The 20,717-nt window shown below is 43.7% G+C and overlaps 2 protein-coding genes across 2 annotated transcripts; both read left to right on the top strand.

Annotated features, from left to right (window-relative positions):
- Positions 1-5,452: 5,452 nt before the first annotated feature.
- Positions 5,453-14,105, top strand: EED (embryonic ectoderm development). Its single transcript, XM_053457893.1, has 12 exons — positions 5,453-5,566; positions 8,637-8,789; positions 9,137-9,229; positions 9,477-9,542; positions 10,147-10,272; positions 10,589-10,670; positions 11,314-11,405; positions 11,615-11,748; positions 12,080-12,185; positions 12,398-12,556; positions 12,788-12,861; positions 13,784-14,105. The coding sequence occupies exons 1-12, from the start codon at positions 5,462-5,464 to the stop codon at positions 13,908-13,910; spliced, it is 1,317 nt and encodes a 438-aa protein (XP_053313868.1). The 5' UTR covers positions 5,453-5,461; the 3' UTR covers positions 13,911-14,105.
- A 2,140-nt stretch (positions 14,106-16,245) lies between these two features.
- Positions 16,246-20,307, top strand: HIKESHI (heat shock protein nuclear import factor hikeshi). The gene is made up of 5 exons (XM_053457892.1): positions 16,246-16,387; positions 18,017-18,254; positions 18,869-19,020; positions 19,462-19,580; positions 20,235-20,307. The coding sequence occupies exons 1-5, from the start codon at positions 16,358-16,360 to the stop codon at positions 20,287-20,289; spliced, it is 594 nt and encodes a 197-aa protein (XP_053313867.1). The 5' UTR covers positions 16,246-16,357; the 3' UTR covers positions 20,290-20,307.
- Positions 20,308-20,717: the final 410 nt, after the last annotated feature.

The raw sequence follows: 20,717 nt of genomic DNA, 5'->3' as shown, positions 1-20,717 counted from the left end.
CACATGTTTTATCTCAAACTAAAATATTCCAGATGGCCTATTCCCCTTTCTATTTTTAAAACAGAATCTTAAGAATTTCAAGTGTAATTGACAAAATGTGAACAGAAGACTTTTATTTGGCCTCTGTAAACAAATGCTGAGGAATATTGGAACGGTAACTAAATCGATGGAAACTAAAATATATCTAATTAATAAACTAATTCCGGAGAATCAGAGATACCGCACTCCGTCTGGCTGCTTCCCGTGCTAACCTCATAGGAGGTTTGATGGGTTATGGAGGTCCATAGGCAATACCCAGATTTTCCAGTACTAATGGTAAGGTCAGCTAGAGGTGGTCCAGTCAGTCCAGTAAGAACTGACCGCGGATTTACCCAGATCCTCACCTGACTTGCAGAGCCTGTGCATGGGCCAAGCCAATTACCCCCCTCCATACACAGACTGGGACACTTTGGCCAGGTCCAGTTCATGCTCCTCCTCGCCTTTTCCAGCCTTGCTGTTGGGGTAATCTTATCTGACGCTTGACACAAACAATAATTTATTGCCCTCAATTTAAGGAATGAAGTCTGAAGTTCAGTGGGAAAGGTGACGCTCGGCTTTATTGCATGTTATGCACACGGGGGAAACAAGGAACTGAAAACGTCCATCCAAAACGTCACCCAATTCCCTCTGCTCTTCTGCTTTACGCATTAGTAAGTAACCCGCCTTGGACACACTGCCAGGTGTCCCACAGCCAGAATAAATTATCCACATGCTGATTGAAAAATGGTGGAAATGTCCCTTTAACTAAGTTACGGGGGCCAAACCATCACAACGTTCTCCCAATATTTAGTAATGGTCACTTTTCCAAAGTTTCCATAAAAATATGGCACACTGACCGCTGCAGACCATTATTTTAACGTATTAATTGCTTGTTTGATTTATTTTAAACAAACATTTAGACTCTATATGTTCCAGTTTCCCTCTTTTTTGAGACGTATCCATTGACACGCGCGTACTTATTACATCATCAGAGATCTTCAATGCGCCGCGTGTATTCGGACTGTATGTAGGACCCGCTCTATTAACCCTTTAAAGGCTTCACAATTTCACTTCACAGATTATTTTTACGACTGTCCCTTTAAATACGAAAAACATCCCGCTTGACTCATACCTTCCCGGTGTGTTTCTAACTTTTCGCATTGCCAAATCCATTTTAACGCCAGGAAAATTTGGGGTGCTTTACAGAGTAATTTAAAGTAAAATATTTGCTGCCGTATCCAGCGCAGCTCTTGTTTTTTTTATGTTTTTCTGGAATATTAGGAAAGCTGTAATATTAAAGGCCTGTTTTGCCGGTTGACACACAAGTGAAGTATTTTAGTTTTCACGTAACCTGTAAAAATACAAAGTCCGGGAAAAAAAAGAGGTCTAAATTTAGCCCGGACGTCACCCGGTGACTCATATATAGCAGGTAGCAGTCTCGCCAAACCACAGGAAGCGTTCACATCACGATCGTCCAAAATAAGTACTTCGGCCAGAAAAACATTTCGAGAAGGAATGAACGTGGCGGAGAATTATTTAAAGGCGAATTCCAGCCATCGTATGCAATTCAATCTCTTAATCGGGTTATATAGCGCATAACCAGGGCAAAGCTGTCTTAAGGGGCAAGAAAAGGCAAAGAGAGTAAGGGGTGGTTTGTCAGGGAAAGGTAAGGGTGATTAGGAGGAGGCGGGTGGGAATACCTTGCTAAAGTTTTTAGTTTTCATCTGAATGTGGGGTGGTCTCCGGTTCTCCTGATAGGTGGAGGGAGTTCCAGGGTCGTGCAACCAGTACAGAAGGTTTTCTGATCTTATGATAGCTACGTGATATAAATATATGCGGGGCCGATATAAAGAGCTCTTCGGTGACCTGTTCATTAACAGAAATATACAAAGAACAAGAGGTCGCCCTCTGAGACTGGAAGAGCGCAGGTTTCATAGACGACAAAGGAAGGGATTCTTTACAGTGAGGACAATAAAGCTATGGAATTCACTGCCAAGGGAGGTGGTTCTATCAGATACAGTAGATGCCTTCAAAAGGGGTCTGGATATTTTTAAGAAAGGCATGACATACAGGGCTATAAATAGAATTAATATTTTAGAGCTTCTTGATCCAAGGAAAAATCCGATTGCCTTTTGGAGTCAAGAAGGAATTTTTTCCCCTGATGGGAGAATTCGAAGTAGCCTATTTGGGGGTTTTTTGCCTTCTTTTGGATCAAGAGTAGGAAGGTTAGGAAGAAGGGTTGAACTTGGTGGACTTAGGTCTTTTTTCTACCTTATGTACTATGTATGTTAGCTTCTGTGATCAGGTCCTTCCTCACCTGTTGTTTCAGTATGTCATCTTGTTATTTAATATACTAATTGTTATGTCCTGTCTGCCCTTTGTACATCGCTGCAGAATCTGATAGCGCTATATAAAACAATACATAATAATACACCTCCGGGTCAGGGTCTGTTGTACGGACCCTATAAACCTTTTCAAGGCGACTGCACTAACACGACTTGCTTTTAAAAATAAAAAAATAGATTTTTTTTATTTTTAAAAGGGAAATAAGAATTAAATAAATAAAGACTTATACGGACCTCTGTGATATTATCAGGGATATTACAAGACATATTCCTGGGGTTCATGATGACCCCAAGAGCATCTCTTACGGCGCACTGCTCTGAGTTTTTAAAAATGAAAATGTGGGGTAAGTGCATAAAAAATGATCCTCTGCTGCATTAGGTGGAAGGCTATTCCATTTCAGCGAATAAATACTTTCTAACAGCTCATCTTCTGATGTTAAGAGGGTTAGTAAATACACCATCTGTTTGCATAATTTTTGGCCACTTCCGTTGCCTCTAAATAGAACCTTTGTTGCCATCTGCTGGATGAAATAAGAGACCCAATCAGTCCCCCATCCCCTGAGATTAATTCAGCGTCAGCGCTTTAGGCTATTTTAAATAGTTTGCCTATAGTGTAGAAAAAATTCAATTTTTATATTTATGTTTTGCCGGACAGTTGTCCCAAAGTCCACACATTTCATGTACCTCTTCTATAAAGGTGGATAGCTAAGGGGTTTCAGGCTGGGCAAAATAAACACCCTCCCCACACATCTGGCCTTAATATATTATTATTATTATTAATATTGTTATTATTATTCAAAAGTTAATTCACAAATCCTTTCATTAATTCAATGGTCTGATTTCTGAAAGTCCTCTTTGCCGTAGTTTGTCAGTTCTAGATTTGCCAGATCCGTTGAATGTATCGACAGTAAGAAGCAATGCGGAAATTGTTGGCTCTTTAACAATAATAATAATAATAATAAAATAATAATAATAAAAAACTTTTAGACTACATCATTGGGCACTGCTGCCCTCTAGTGACAATTACTTGGTATTACAATGGCATAATGCGGCAATACAACTGAATAAGCAGATGTGCATAACAAGAGTTCAGATGAAAAGACCATTATCTGCAGGTATTGATGTTTCTGGGAAAACTCAGTAATAATAATCATAAATATTTTAAGTAACTCAATACTCCATGCATATTTCAAAAGGAAATGGCATCACAAAATGAAAAAAAATATATAGGAATATTTATTGTGAGCCGAGCCCTCTTTATCTAATGTATCGGTTTCTCTTAGTCTGTCAGTTCTAGTTTTGTCAGACCCTCTGAATGTATGGGCTGTAAGAAGCTCTGCGGAAATAAAAGATAATAATATTTATTTTATTATTAATATTCCTGGCACAGGGCGTAGATAATAGCCCTGCTTTTTTTTTGCGGACGGTGGGGATCATGGGCGAGTTTTAGAGATATTCTGATCTCTCCAGCCCAGGAAGCTTTGAACACTATGGAGGTCTATGTTGTTGTAGCACTGACCTCCATTGGATCTACCATGTGGCCACCGTGTTACTCCAACCAAGGGCCACATGATGGATCTTCGGATATGAGGCTGGGTGGTCCACTCCCGACCATGTCCTCTTCTTGGTCCACTAAATCCCCCATGGCAGGGAAGGTGATTTAGAGAGACACTGCCCACAATCCATCATGGTGCAAGAGATTTTACTCCATTTAATGATAACTTGTTCTTGTTCCTTTTGCACAGGCTTTTGTTGATTATCTCAAAGACTCCATGGAAAAGAAGTTCCTCTCATCAATCTAATGCAGCCGGTCCAGAAGTGGTTCATCCACCCACCCACCTCACAGCGCTATCAAAGTAGGACCTCCATTGATTTTACACCTCCCTGATTTGATCTGGAAGGTTCACTTCAGAGGATCTCCCCAAACGGCCCATGCTCCACCATTGCCCACTTAAAATTGTGACTGTCCCAGAAAACTCAGGACTGCCAGGAGGTATGCACCTGCCCTGAGACCTCGGCCTTTGTCATAAACCATTCCCCTTGCCCCATTTTTTCTCCTACACACCCCCAGTTGTCATTCCTGCTACAAACTCCCCTTTCGCACCTCCCGTCGTATGTTGAAATGATTGTTGATGTCTTCGCTGCTTTCTCTGTTATTGAACGTACGCATGTGACGCCTCTGTATACTTGGTTATCCTGATGATGTTCATAGTCTGCCTTGATGATGTCATTATGTATGTTCGCTTTTAATAGTCCAGCCCAACGATTCTCTCACAGCGGACTGGCGAGCAGACACTTTTATTTCAGTTTCCGGCCAGATGTAATTTCCTAGCCATATTTAGATAAATATTCATTTTTAGTTTGATTTACTGCGGTCTTGAATAAGTCAATAAATTAGAACTCAACTGCCCTGACTCCACGCCCACAGCTCATCTGCCACGTTATACATGTATGTGCATGACCGTCTATGTGTGTGATCTGTGGAGAAGACATGATTACGTTTTTTATATGTAATGGAAAGTCTGCACTTTTAAATCATAATACAGAGGTTTCCAAGGATGTCGAAAAAGTACAAGAAAGCGGAAAAAAACGTATCTATATTAATATAACGGCACATACTGACAATCCAATGGTAAACGCACAGATTACACTAGATTTACACTACTTTGAGTGTAAGCTCCGTGGGGCAGGGACCTCCTTTCCTAATGTCCCCCAATCAAAAGGTTTGTAGACGACGGTTATTATTTGGCTGCACCTATTGTACCTCCTATACTATAAACTGTAAAAAGCCCAATTAATAAAAAAAAATAGATTTGGTCTAAAATCTCAAACTACAAAATTAATGTAAATTCAGGGATATCTGGGAGTGAATGACATCATATAGTAAGTGAATGACATCATATAGTGCACGTGGAAACGCTCTAAATACTATAGCATCGTCGCCTGCGATGTTCTTAGAACGCACACTCTGTTACTTCTATGTTTAGAATGGATTTTCGCACTACGCATGCGCGAGCTGGGAAAGCTTTCTGTGTCACGTGCTCTCCCCATATTCTATGGTGTCGCGCTATACTGACGTCACATCTAGGCGTTGGAAGATGTCTGAGGTTTCCGGTCGTGCGGCGGGAAACGAAATGCCGGCCAAGAAGCAGAAGCTGAGCAGCGACGAGAACAGTAACCCGGAGCTGTCCGGAGATGAGAATGTGAGTGAGGGGGAGAGCGGGTAATACGGAGGGTACGGAGGGGCAGCGGGAGACGAGAAGGGAACCGGCGCAGGAGGGGAATGGAGGGGGCAGGAATGAACTTGAGAGCCAGAAGCCACCGGGGGGCGGGAGACCAGGGTGCAAGAGGCAGCTAGAGGGGTAAGGGGGCATCAGGCAGCCGGGAGCGCGGGAGCCAGGGGGTAACTGCAGGTGAGCAATTATTTAAGTAACCATTACATATGCACCATGGTGTTGCTAGGTTACTGCCTTACTGTGGCTCTGAGCCATGTTCACCCGGTCATTGTTAAAGGGACACCCCAGCCGTCATATACTGTAATGCATTTCCTTGAATTGCCCCTTTGCGGACACCTTTGCACCTACACCCCACCCCACCCCCGCTCTTCAGGATCTGTATTCGGCTGAACGCATCTTATGCCACCTGATGTGCTGACCGCCATTCATCTCTGCCGCTGGTTTGCGGATCATTGTGGGGGGCACAGAAAGTGCCCCTGTTTACTTCGGTAGCTGCCATTTAACTGTCTAGAATTATCAGGTGAGGGAAGCTGCAGCGCCTGCCCGCTGCTCTTTTTTTGTGTGCTTTTTAATATGAATCCTCTAGGTATTTGCACAGCGAGTATACGGTTCCTGTAACAAATAAATGTTATCTGGCTGCGCATGTCCATGACGTGTGTTCCACGCTATACAGGTGTGTGCAGACTGGCGATTTAAATGTTTTTTAATACAGAGTTTTCTTCATTGCCTTTAATTTTTTTACGTAAGCGATACATTTTACAATGAAATTGCAATCCGAGTATATATATATGTGTGTGTACACTACCATTCAAAAGTTTGGGTCACTTAAAAATGTCCTTTTTTTTGAAAGATAATTACATTTTTCCATTAAAATAATATGAAATGGATCAGAAATACAGCGCAGACGGTGTCCATGTTGTCATTATTTTTTACTGGAAACTCTTCATAGGCGTACAGAGGTCCTTTATCACTCCCATCACCCTCCTTTATCACTCCCATCACCCTCCTTTATCACTCCCATCACCCTCCTTTATCACTCCCATCACCCTCCTTTATCACTCCCATCACCCTCCTTTATCACTCCCATCACGCTCCTTTATCACTCCCATCACGCTCCTTTATCACTCCCATCACCCTCCTTTATCACTCCCATCACGCTCCTTTATCACTCCCATCACGCTCCTTTATCACTCCCATCGCCCTCCTTTATCACTCCCATCGCCCTCCTTTATCACTCCCATCGCCCTCCTTTATCACTCCCATCGCCCTCCTTTATCACTCCCATCGCCCTCCTTTATCACTCCCATCGCCCTCCTTTATCACTCCCATCGCCCTCCTTTATCACTCCCATCGCCCTCCTTTATCACTCCCATCGCCCTCCTTTATCACTCCCATCGCCCTCCTTTATCACTCCCATCGCCCTCCTTTATCACGCCCATCGCCCTCCTTTATCACGCCCATCACCCTCCTTTATCACTCCCATCACCCTCCTTTATCACTCTTTTATGCAGCTATGTATGCTCATTTCTTATTTAGCTAAACTCGGTACGTGGTTATTTTGAGAATGAATACTGGAAGAATATGAAACTCTGTAATATAAAACTACATCGCCTGCTGAGTCCGTTGGCACTTAGGAGCATTTGCCGTAGGCATTATATATATAATGTAACCCCGGCCCCTGTATCTTCATAAATGTTAGCTGATTAGATCTGCGATTCTTAACTTTCCTTTTACGTTTTGTCACCGTTGCTAATTTAGTATTTACTTGTTTGTCACAAAATCTGAAAGTGCTGTGTTATTATCATTATTATTATTATTTATTATTTTTATTCATTATAAGGTGTACCGGGTCCTCTTGGTATGTTTAGTTGGACGGCTTAATTTTTATTTAACGAAATGTCATTAGTAAGAAATGATCCTTTTATTTCAGATTTTGTGACATATAACAATATATTTTCCCAGATACAGAGTTATGGATGTGTAAGAGAAGAGTGGACAACTTTCCACCATTATCTTCTATTATTTAATATCGCACTAATTGTATAATTACCCCTAAAGAAATATTCCTCTTAATTCAGTTACTTTAAATGCATGAGAAACGTAATACCCGGCGGCTCTGAATGTCCAGACCTTTCCCCTGAAGATATTGCGGGGAAATAAAACGTCTTAACCTGATTCTGAAACTCGGCGTTAGTCGTTTTTGGTTTATTTTAAAATAAAGCGAAAGAACAGATTTGAGTCGAGAGATGATTGGGATGCGTTATTACATTCAAGTCCGTTTCTTAGTATCGTTATGAGGATGAGTGACGCACCAAGAAAAAGCTCCCCTGCATCTTACATACTGAATAAGATGACGTGTATATAAAAAAAATAATAATAATAATAAAAAATATGTATATTTATAATAAAGTAAAAAAATACTACAGCAATCTCTTCTGTATGTGGGAATCTCCAATAATCCTTTGTTATTTTGTGCTTTGTGAATGTACCTAGAGGTTTGTCCTGCGGATCCATCTATTAGGGGCATCCCGTACCGCAAGATAAAACGGGGCATTTATTACAGATTTATACAAAAAAAAACCTATGCACCTTCAATGCATTCTAATAGAAACATTGACAGCAGATCAGACCAGTTCGCCACCCACCCCCCCAAACCTTAATCAGTCTCGTCTTAGCTTCAGGAACCGTATATCTATCCCATGCGTGTTTAAAATCCTTTACTGTATTAACCTCTACCACATCTGCTGGGAGGCTGTTCCACCCTCTCCGTAAGTAAGTGACACTTCCTAACAGTATACCTAAGCCTGTCTCAGGTGGTAGTTTATGCCATAATTCCTAATATGAAACACTAGACTACGTGCAGAAGATGCAGCTGCTGCTTGTTCGCTCATCGCTGAAAGTGAAATAGTGGAGTTTCGCTCTTACCCGGAAAGTACGCAAAGCTTCCTGTTCTCATTTTAATGGCAGTTCGGAGCTTTTATGTAATTTTTGTAATTTATATCCTGTTTCTCATTTCGCTTTCTTTCTCCTGCTTTAGGACGACACAGTGAGCATAGAGAGCGGCACGAACACCGAACGCCCGGATACCCCGACAAATACCGCAAATGCCCCTGGAAGAAAGGGCTGGGGCAAAGGAAAATGGAAATCCAAAAAGTGCAAATACTCGTTCAAATGTGTAAACAGCCTCAAGGTGGGTGCGACGCGGTCTGTGTGTATGTAATAGTGATTTTCGACCTTGTAACGGAGTGCAGCTGAATGTACAAACCCTTCCCAGAATAAACCTTCAGAGGGAAAGAACATGACATGAAGGGAGATGCCGCCATCATGCACTCCGAGGGCTGTTTAAATTTCCATGGTGTCCCTCTTCCCAAGGAATGGGAGGATTCTCCAGAATCTCTTTCCTTCCATTGCCAATCAGTGGCAGGAATCAGCGGGCCCCCAGAACTTACCCAAGGATTGAGCCTAGCTTTACCCAGTCCGTGGTCATCTGACCTCAGTGGTGTGAAGTGTCTGACTCAGTTTGCCTTTTCTTCACAGGAGGACCACAACCAGCCGCTCTTTGGAGTCCAATTTAACTGGCACAGTAAGGAGGGAGACCCACTGGTGTTCGCTACCGTCGGCAGTAACAGAGTATGTTGTGTAATTCTTGATGTGATCAGTAAATTAATAAACTGCTGTATGATTTTCCTTCTGGAAGTGCCGTGATTCCTTTATTCTTTTTGCTTCGCTGTGTAATTCCGCTCTTTATTGACCTTATGGTGGCATTAAAGACTGTGATATCCATTTATTTTGTAGGGATAGGTACCATAGCTCTTAGGACTTGGAGTGTTCATACTTGCACACAGATGCGATAAGTCTCTCTTGTTTTTCCTTATAGGTCACTTTATACGAATGCCACTCGCAGGGAGAAATCCGGCTGCTCCAGTCGTATGTTGATGCTGATGTATCCTTTTAGCTATATTATTGTGTATTATTTATTATCTTTTATTTATATAGCACCATCAATCTACCCAGCGCTTAATACAATACATATTCAAGGGGTCTGACAAGATGAGAATTGACAGACAAAGACAAACAGATACAGTAGGCTATAGAAACTTTATAGCAGCCACCATTCTACATCTTGTGTGTTTATTAACACCGCTTCATTACCTTTGTGCTGAACCTTCCTGTAGTCAAAGCCCCAACTCCCCCAGACTATATTCCTTTTATAAATAAGCTCCCGAAGCCCTTGTTTCTTCCTGATTGATGCGCTGCACATGCCATGCCATAGCTACGGCTCCCTCATTCTGTGTCTTGTGTACTTGGGTGTCTAATGTCTATATATCTGCTGGACATCAGTCTCCTCCCGTGACCTATACTCCATCCAGACGATTCTCCTTCCCCCTTCTTCGTCTCAGTGCTCACATCTGCGATCTTATTTTTTCATAGAGTCCCTCTTGGGAAACCATTTTTTTTGGCTTTGGTGTTCATTTAAAGATAAATACTCCGTGAAAACATTGGCGGCAGTGCCCAAACAGCCAGTTTTTCTTAATTCTGAGACTTAGGCAGATGAGAATTTTTACACCTGTGCGTGGACGTACGACAGCAACACAAGTCACCCGCTCCTCGCTGTGGCCGGCTCCAGGGGAATTATTAGGATAATCAATCCTATAACAATGCAGTGTATTAAGGTAAGCTTCCCTATGGGATCCATTTACAAACCTGAACACACAAACTAAATGTATATTATATAATTATTTTGATTATGATCTGGCTGGGAATGGGCTTAGGATGATGGGAGTTGTAGTATAACAGGTCAACTTTGTTTACCTTAATTGAGGATTTGCTTTGTCTTCATGAGCCCTCTTCTATATACTTTAGAAAACAACATCTTTTTGGCCCGTATTAAAAAAAAATAAAAAAAATGCTATATAGATTATTTAGTACTGTATGCAGCCAGAATAGTCAGTGTTGCATGTTTTTCAATGTTTCCTTTTTTCTCCCCAGCACTATGTGGGTCATGGGAACGCTATCAACGAGCTCAAGTTTCACCCGAGGGACCCGAACCTCCTCTTATCAGTGAGCAAAGGTCGGTTTAGGTGATTTAGTTGCTGTAATGAAGGGTTTATTTCCCAAAGGGCTGATCCAGAAAACATGCCTACCGAGCCCCAGCTGTTTTTGCGCTCTGTGCAAGCGGGTCCTTGATGTTCCAAAATTCACGACGGTCTATGCTGGAAACCTTTGTAACTCTTATCAGATTAGTTTCCAGTGCTTTCGTGCAGCTGCATATCAGCCGTTTGTATGAGTTCTCGCACTATTACCTGTGCCCCAGTATACTAGACAAATACCCCAACTCCTTATTATACTACTTGTTGGAAACAATAGAATGGCTCAGTCTTAATCATCCAGTCCCTGGCTCTCTGGCTAATAAGTCTATGGAGGAGCAGACTTTATCAGCGGTGCCAGAGAGATTCATCCGTGTGTGGTGTTTCATCGAAAACATCACACGAGATCAAATCAGTATCGACATTACTTTATACAGAACTGGGGTTTATGCTCAAGGAGAGTTTAGCTTTTTTTTTTCCTTTTTAAGCATTCTTCAAAAAAAAAAAAATAGCAGGCTTGTACAAAAGCAAAAAATGTTTTGTTTTTGTCGAGGATTAAAAAATGTCTGGAGCGCTGATTTATCGATTTGTTGAGCGCAATGATTTATTTCTTGTGTGCTCCGCCAGATCATGCGCTGCGGCTGTGGAATATTCAGACAGACACTCTGGTTGCCATATTCGGGGGTGTAGAAGGTCACAGGGATGAAGTTCTAAGTGCGGTAAGTGAATGGAGATGGCGTATCGGATATTTAACTACCCCAAGATGCGTAAGAATTCAGGACCCCATATCGCAAGCCCCCCATAACTGCCGATCACGCTGTGTCAAGGACAGGAGAGATGGTTCTACCGGCAGAACTCAACAGCTGATGGCTTTATACTCCGAGGACGTGCGGTGTGACATTAGGCGTGTTTCTGTCCTTGTTTTTAGGATTATGATCTGTTGGGGGAGAAAATAATGTCATGTGGCATGGATCATTCCCTCAAACTGTGGAGGATTAATTCCAAGCGCATGGAGACGGCCATCAAAGATTCCTACGAATACAACCCCAATAAAACAAACAGGTAACCCCTTGTCTACTTAACAAAAAAAAAAGTCTTGTTTGCCTGTTTTGTGCCACGATAATGGGATCGGCCACCCAGTAGAAGTGGTAGAGGGTAATACAATGAGGGAATTGAAAGATGCATGGGATAGACATACGGCTCCTGAATCTAAGACAAGACTCATTGAAGGTTTGATTGTTAGACCCCTCCAAGAACAGACTATAGGTGGCTACAGTATTGAATATCAGTGAATTCCAGTGAATGTTTATTAAAGTGAACGTCCTCTGATACGGGTATAAAGCGGTTTCTTTTTGCGTCCGTCCTGTTGTAACGGCGTCTCCTCTCTTTGCAGGCCGTTCATTTCACAGAAAATTCATTTTCCGGACTTTTCCACGAGAGACATACACAGGAATTATGTTGACTGCGTGCGGTGGCTGGGAGACTTGATATTGTCCAAGGTGAGCCTTTGTTCTTAAACACTAATTAGCATCCAAGTGTTAAAAAATCCATTCTTTTATAAGAATACCACCCAAAACCCGAGTGAAACCTGCTTTTAACCCTTTGAGTGGCAGTCGCAGATGAGTGACCAATCCGAAGTCCTACTACTTTACAGGAAATATTGTTAGCAATCCGGATTTATTGCCTTCATTTTGATTTGATGATTTTTCAGTCTTGTGAGAACGCCATAGTGTGCTGGAAGCCGGGCAAAATGGAAGACGACATCGACAAGATCAAACCCAGCGAGTCCAACGTAACCATTCTCGGGAGGTTTGATTACAGCCAGTGTGATATTTGGTATATGCGGTTTTCTATGGACTTCTGGCAAAAGGTGAGTGTTTTTACCCGGGTACTAAATTATATTTAACGCGCGGTGTAAATATAGCAAGGCTTCTTGTGCTAAATACCTCTGCGGTCCTTACTGGATGCTACCTAACAAAGCAGAGCCTTCCTCCTACCCATCCTCCACATTTTTTTGCATTCATAAGGTTGGCCCCCACTATGTTTTGAACTCCGGCAATATTCCTGTTAATAGCTATCTCAATGTCTCTGTTATTTCTAGATGCTCGCCTTAGGAAACCAAGTTGGAAAGCTCTATGTTTGGGACCTTGAAGTAGAAGATCCGCACAAGGCCAAGTAAGCGGCTTCTCTGGATATTACAGTATTAGCGAAGGTTTTTAGTTAAAGAATGTCAGTTACGTATTTACCACCTGCAAACAATGCAATTATTTTTATACAGTCTATGTATAATAAGATAGACTTGGGTAACGGTGAGTAATTCAGTATCTCATCGCATTGTTTTGAACCAAGAGAGCTCAGTAACAGCTTTTTAAAGCTAAACTATCGGCAAAGCTCCTGCTTACCTTCTAGGTAAGATACACTGAATATAATTAATAACCAGTGTCGTGCCCTGGAGGCAAGTTTATTGCCATTTTGCCCTTACGTCCTCGAATCAATGAAATGTATGGTTGTGCGGACATACTGCGCATTTTTGCTACAGCTGAAAAGGCAGTCAAGGTGAAAGTTCTTCATACTCGCACTCTGGGTCGCTCGATACCCTCTATAAAAACATATTATCTAGTATATGTATTTCTGATAATGCCACTTTTACTCACGGGATTAGAACACCCGGCACATCAAATGTGCAGATTCCAAAGCTGCGGCTGCGCATTATCCCAGGCAGCCCTGCGTTTCTTAACCCTTGACTGCCTGTTACGCGTAGGCTGTAATGTTATAGCTCTATAACGCTGGGATTAATAAAAGCGAGTTAGTCCGGGCAGCGATTTTAAGGGTAGGGTATGAAATGGGGGAAATCGCCAAGCAGGCAACCGATGATGCTAATCACGCCACCTTTTATCACATCTCGGTCATATGTCAGGTTTTAACTTTGACTTATTTGAAAGGGTATCTAGTTGACACCCACCCCTTTTATTAGTTATATAATATATATTTCTCAAATACATTTATGTAGAATATTTATCTCAAATATATTTATAATTTATCTCAAATATACTATTTTCTGTCTTGATTCATTGTAACCTGTCCTTATTTGTCGCAGGTGTACGACCCTAACGCATCCCAAATGCGCAGCTGCCATCCGACAGACCAGCTTCAGCCGAGACAGCAGCGTTCTCATAGCGGTGTGTGACGACTCCAGCATCTGGCGCTGGGACAGGCTCCGGTGAGCCGTTTCCCTGCGCAGAAAATCTCTCCTCTTTTTTTGTAAGAAATGGGTGTAACGCGCCTTGGCGTTTTGCGGCCGGGGGCTTGTAGTCGGCCCGCCGGCCCGTAGCGGAGTCTAGTGAAGCTCGTCTTTTTCTCTGTACTGTGTTCTTGCTACAATGCAGCTGCTTTTAATAAAACTTTATTTTTGTACAGCTTCCTGTAACGTCTGTATGTTTTTTGTATTGATCGTAATGTATTTTCTGCGGGTCTGGTTAATGGGGGGCGCGCTCCAACCCTGGAGAATGACCCGATTTCTGTAAATATCCTTTTTTTTGTTTGTTTTTTTGGTAGCCTTTTTGAAGTAGCTAATTTAAGTGAAACTTTTACTGTAATGGATGCTTACAGTAAGAATCCAAAACTACCCTTAATAGGGTGACCTGAAATTTATCACTGCAACGTTTTTTTTGGAAACCAATAAAAATACATTGAAAGGAAACTGTGTTGTTTGTATTATACATTTATAATATATAATATATTATGCCTGCCTCATAACTTATGTTCCAGTGAATGGATCAGCCTCCCAGCAGAAGTGGTAGAGGGTAATACAGTGAGAGAATTTAAACATGCATGGGACTGGCATATGGCTCCTGAATCTAAGACGAGACCAATAACTGATGAAGGAGAAACGGTTAGACTAGACGAGGCTGAAAGGGTGTGATCTGGCACCTAAATTCATGCACCAAAACGACCTTATGTAATACCTTCTCGTCCTTACAAACACTGCATGAACTAATCAACTGCTTAACGGTAGAGGAGATAACTTAATGGGGAGGAATAACCGTGTAGGTCCTGACTGCAGGAGGTGAAGATGGTTACTCACGTGATTTAAGATGTAAAATGGCATTGTACAGCGCTACGGAATTTGATGGAGCTATACAAAACGATAAATAATAATTAAAGAGGCGTATTTAGTGTATGAGTGTAAAATATAGAAATTAAAAAAACATTAATGGTGAAAGGTAACAAATTCCTTAAACACTGGCCTGGTACGTTGTAGTTTTTTTTTGTGGTCTTGGTGTAGGTACAAAAAAAGAATACATATTAACCCCTTAAGTACCAGGTTGTGTTTTACCTTTTGTACCCTTTGGGACCGAGGCTGTTTTTAACACTTGCGGCGCTCGTGTTTAGATGTAATATCATATCATCTAATTTCCCATTAAAAAATAATAAAATATGATGAAAAATGTAAGAAAAAAAATAAATAAATATTTAACTCATCCAAAAAAAAGCTAATGAAAAAAACCTACTAAATAGATTCTACTATTTGTCCTGAGTTTAGAAACACGTTTCTAAAACTAAAAAAATGTTTCTTTTGCTTTTTTCTACACGTTATGGGGCAATAAGTACAGGTAGCGTTTCAAAACAGTTTTTTCCAAATCTGGTAATTCTTCCCCCATGTGCCATTTCGGGTATCTGAAGCCGGCTGATGCAATTTACCCCATCAAACCATATATTTTTGAAAACTAGACAGCCCATGTTGTGTTCAACAACATCTCTCGAGTACAGTGATACCACCCATGCATGGGTTTGACTGCTGTTTGGGGTTAAAAGGCCACATTTTGGAAGGGCACCGCTGAATGTCTGTCCGCTCCGGATGTTTTGGGACCCAGAGGCCTCCTGTCTATGTTCTCGGAATGTTTGCTGGGTATGAGGGTATCGCAGGGCTCTACAGCCCTAAAAGCCCCGATAATGTGTATAGAAACAGCAAAAATGCACATATTTTTTTAAATAATGTAAATAAGAGAATTGCTAATTCTAAATGCCTTACTCAGCTGGCCATAGTGAAACTTTTCTAAAACCACGCCCCTAGCTCATGTCTCCGCCCCAGCCACGCCCCATGTACCGCCCCTAGAGTAAAGGCGTCACTGGTCATTTGGAATTTTGAGGGGGGGGGTAACTGGTTTAATAAAGTCTGAAAGGGAAATAGTTAAATGGACAGTGCTGGTTGTAGTAACTATAGAAACAACGCTATATACGCGCCCATTTAAAGTCCCCTACCAAGCCTTGAAATATCAATTGTTTTGACTTATTAGACAGCGGCCGTAATGAGCCCCCCCTTTAATAGACCTTGCTCCGGTCTGATGGTTTACTTCGGCCTCAGCAAGAAGTCAACTGTAAGCGTTACTTTGTTTATCACTGACAGCCTCTTGCCCTTTTCAAAGATGGCCGACAACCGACACTTTTCTAGGCGCCTTTGCAGACGCAAAGATGGAGAATGCCCAAGCAGGCTTGCCAGTCTCCATCATGGCGGCGCGAGGCTCAGGGGCGGTGCGGGGTCTGCGTATTGGGGTGTGTGTGTGTTTTTGGTGCTCTCACGCCGTGTGTTCGCCAGGTTTCTGGAAGTTTCCGGACGGGGGGTTATAGGTGTCTGTTCCACGGGCCCGGAACCCAGTGCTGACAGGGAGACATGTTCGGCTGCCTAGTGGCCGGGAGGCTGGTGAGTGTGATGGGGGGGCGGCTGGCATCTTGCTGCCACGGGAGGGGGCAGGAGAGACAGTGCAGAGAATGTATGTATCAATATATATATTTATTATTATGATTAATGTATTTCTGAATAAAGTTGTTCTCATTAACCATATCGGGTCCATCTCTCGATCTATTAATCTGCTCTGATACTGCAGACTCAGGGATGTATAATGTTAATATTATTATGATTTATTGATGTGTGTATATATATAGCGCCATCATGTTCCACAGCGCTGTACAATGGGATCGCTGTCACTTAACCCATTCATGGACAGGGGCGTGGTGCGTCTGCTTGTGCACAGGTGGATCGGCGATCACTGTTAGCAGGACAAACTGTATAGGTTATATAAGAATGTGGGGTGCTTATGGGGTTATATACCCCCGCAGTGGCGTTACCAGCCTAGTGGGGTAAGTTAGAGTTCTAATACCGATCTTATAGATATACCATTTACAGTGCTTGGAATTTGGCTGCCCTGGGGTGACAGAAAAGTAATATTAGGAGGAGGGGCTCATCTAGTCGCCCGCTTTCCTGTCGTAAAGACTCTGACCTTAATCAGTCGTTGGTCTCGTCTTAGATTCAGGAGCCATACGCCTATCCCATGCATGTTAAAATTCCTTTACTGTATTACCCTCTACCACTTCTGCTGGGGGGTGTTCCACTTATCTACCACTTTCTCAGTAAATTGCACTAGCCTTTTCTATGCGGTTTCGAGTCACAGACTTCGCTGTTCGTTCTGACGAGGCGACCCCTGCGATGAAGCGCTAACATATTCTGCAGCGCTGTACAATGTAAATATGGGGTGGGTAACACATACTCAATAAAGATACATTTACACATAGCCTGCCCGTGAGCTTGTGAGGGCTCCGCACGTGAGCTTACACTCTAAAAGGAGTGACGTGGGTCATTATGCGTTAATGATAACAGTGAGCTGAAACTGAAGCTCTCCTGCAGACTTGCATGCCATTATTTAGTAAATAAACCCCTTTGAGTGCCGAGTTATCCATTAGGCAGGTGCGTGGTTCCCAATCTCCCCCCAGCGATCTAATGTATAATGCAGCGGCCCCCACGGACTTGTGTGGTCGTGGCTGGGCCGCGCAGGATACTGCAGCTGGGAGGCAGGCGTTCGGCGCCGATTCGTCGGTTTCCTTGGCGATCGTTTCACATTTAGCATCAGCCCTGCAATTGCTTTTCATAAATGTGCTGCGGTGTATGCCTGAGAGTGATGGGCCGTGTTCTGCGGGCGGTCTGGGCGAGGCCAGTGGGGGGTTAATGTATTCTTTTACAAATAATTGTAATGTAAATGAACGCTGCGTGGCCCCTTTAAATGTTTCCGGTGTCCCCTGTGGAAATGCGTGGGGGGATTCTGCCCCCCCCCAGATATTTATCATGCAGGACATGTGACCGGCCGAACACGTCTCCCTGCGCGTTCCTGCCAGGCGGTGGCGGAGCTGCGTGGGACACTAGAGTGTCAGCTCCTGCGCTAACTCAGCAGATGCTGCAGGCAGAGTCTGTATAGGGCCCCATGTGCATTGTGTTTTAGTGAGTGGGATCCGGTAGGTTTCTCGTGTAACCGGCTTCTTTCCACGCTTTGTCTCGTAGGTGCAGACGGACGCCCAGCAGGTAGCGGAGGACAAGTTTGTGTTCAACCTGCCCGACTACGACAGCATTAACCATGTGGTGGTCTTCATGTTGGGCACGATCCCCTTCCCCGAAAGGATGGGGGGGTCCGTCTACATCTCGTACCCGGATCAGAGCGGGATGCCGGTGTGGCAGCTCCTCGGCTTCATCACCAACGAGAAGCCCAGCGCCATATTCAAGATCTCCGGCCTGAAGTCCGGTAAGGAGGGGAAAGGCTGCTTAATCCTCAGAGGTCCTCGTCCCAGGGGGGCGGCGGACACTTGCAGAACGAGGAAGAAAAATATAATTTTGGGAAGTAGGGTGAAAATTTCCATTCTTCATCCAAAAAAATAGTTTGTCCCAAATAAGAAGCGCGTCGCTGCTGCAGAACTTCAAATATTAGACTTTTATGTTATTATTATTATTATTATTATTAATATTATTGCATTTTATTTGCTAATCGCCAGCGAATGGTGCAGCGTTGGTCTCGTCTTGGATTCAGGAGCCATATGCCGATCCCATGTGATCTGTGATTCCTAATGCTAATCGATGCTTTAAATCTGGTTTAGTTCACTGAGGGGGTAGTAGATACGTGGATATACAACTTTCATCAGAGGTGGTAGAGGGTAATACAGTGAGAGTATTAAACATGCATGGGATAGGCGTATGGCTCCTGAATCTAAGACGAGACCAACGACTGATTAAGGTTTGAATGGTAGGAGAAACGGGCTGATGTGCCGGCATAAGTCTCTGCCGCTGCCCCTGGAGGCTGCGAGTCGCGTACCTGCGCTGTTGGTCGCTCTTATTCCCCGAGCTGGATGGTTGTGTTCGCAGGGGAAGGCGGCCAGCATCCCTTCGGAGCCATGACTATACCCCAGACCCCGTCCGTGGCGCAGATCGGGATTTCCGTGGAGCTTCTGGATCAGTTGGCGCAACAAACCCCGGTGGTCAACGCGGCCGCATCCACGGTGGACTCGTTCACTCAGGTGAATATTCCCTGTGTGGGGATCTGAGCCACACGGTGGGCATAAGTGGTCAACATGGAAACGCGATTTTCTCTTACTGGTGGTCTGATCGGTAATTAGTAATGGTATTGAGGGTCTAATCGGTAATTAGTAGTGGGGGTCCCACAATATGTATCCGTTAATTAAAATGACTTGCGTTTGGGGGAAGCTGCAGCGCCGTACCCCTGTGGTCTGCTTTTCAAGCCACCGATTGGCTGCTTAAACCAACCAACCAGCGTCAAGAAAGTGCTCCCGGTGTAATTGGATGGAGTGACCTTCAGCATGTTTCTACTGAATCCATAGATTGTAAGCTTATGGGAAACGGAACCCAACGCACAGAGTGACGGCTGATTGGCTGAATGTTTTCTGTTGATCTGTTTACCGGTGGGTTTAGTAACCGTTTCCAGTCTCGTTTCCTTGCAGTTCACGCAGAAGATGCTGGATAACTTCTATAACTTCGCCACGTCCTTCGCCGTGTCCCAAGCCCAAATGACGCCAAACCCTTCCGAAGTCTTCATACCAGCGAACGTCGTCCTAAAGTGGTGAGAGACGGGTCTTGTTTAGTGAGATTCTTGGGATCCGACGCGTTCTGGGTTTACACGGTACCTGCTGCTTTCTCACACGTGCCCACAGAACCCGCCGGCAGATCCGCAGGAGCCGTATGTCTATCCCATGCATGTTTAAATCCCCTTACTGTATTATCCTCTACCACCACTGCTGGGAGGCTGTTCCACTACTTTACTACCTTCTCAGTAATATTAAACTTCCTTTCGTTCCATCTAAACCTCTGACCCTTTAGTGTGAGATCATTGCCTTTTGTGATGAACTTCCCTCCTGTACTTTGTTAAACCCCTTTATGTATTTAAACGTTTCTCTCCCGTCCCCCTCTCTCTTCTCTCCCCGAGTCGGACTCATTGAGACCCCTTAGTCTTTCCTGATCCTCCTCTGAACTCTCCCCGATGTGTCGATATCCCTCTGTAGACGGGGTCCCCGGAACTGTCCCCACTACTCTAGATCAGGACTGATAAAAAATGTCAGAACCACTGGCACCTTACTGCGATTACAAGCCGCAGGAGCCCCCCGACCTCGCTCGGTAACAAACTGGCGACGGGGGGGGCTTCCACCGGCTTAAACCCCGCAGCGGCAGTGAAACGCGTCTCTCAGTCCGGATCTTCCTTTCTTCTCCCCCCTCGCAGGTACGAGAATTTCCAGAGACGCCTGACGCAGAACCCATTCTTCTGGAAGACATAGACCGAGCTGGGGGTCCCGGTGCAAAACTTTGGGTAGGAAGAAGATGAAGAAGACATTGTGCCTACTCTTTAACCCTTTCCTTGCTGGAAGGGGCCTCCTCCAGCTAAGGGTGGTCTACACAACGGGCGCATTTTGCGGGGTTGGACTGAACTCCGGAAGCCTGATTCCCGAGGGGGCCGAGTCGGGGGCCGTGCGTTCCTCTACACGTCTCTGTTATAAAGTATTACCTGGATAATCTCCCGGCGGCTTTTACCGATTAAAGAGTCTCTTGTTTTTGCATTAAGTATGTAATTGAACCTGTTTTAAGGTTAATCGCCCGTCACGTGATGCTCGCCCTCGCTCTGCTTTGCTGCCAAATTATGAAGAAAATGAATAGGATAAACGCTACATTTTTAAGATGGATTTTTGTGGGGTTTTTTTGTTTTTTT

This window comes from Spea bombifrons, chromosome 2 (genome assembly GCF_027358695.1).
Source record: "Spea bombifrons isolate aSpeBom1 chromosome 2, aSpeBom1.2.pri, whole genome shotgun sequence".
NCBI lineage: Eukaryota > Metazoa > Chordata > Amphibia > Anura > Pelobatidae > Spea > Spea bombifrons.
This window is presented reverse-complemented; position numbering and strand designations above follow the sequence as displayed.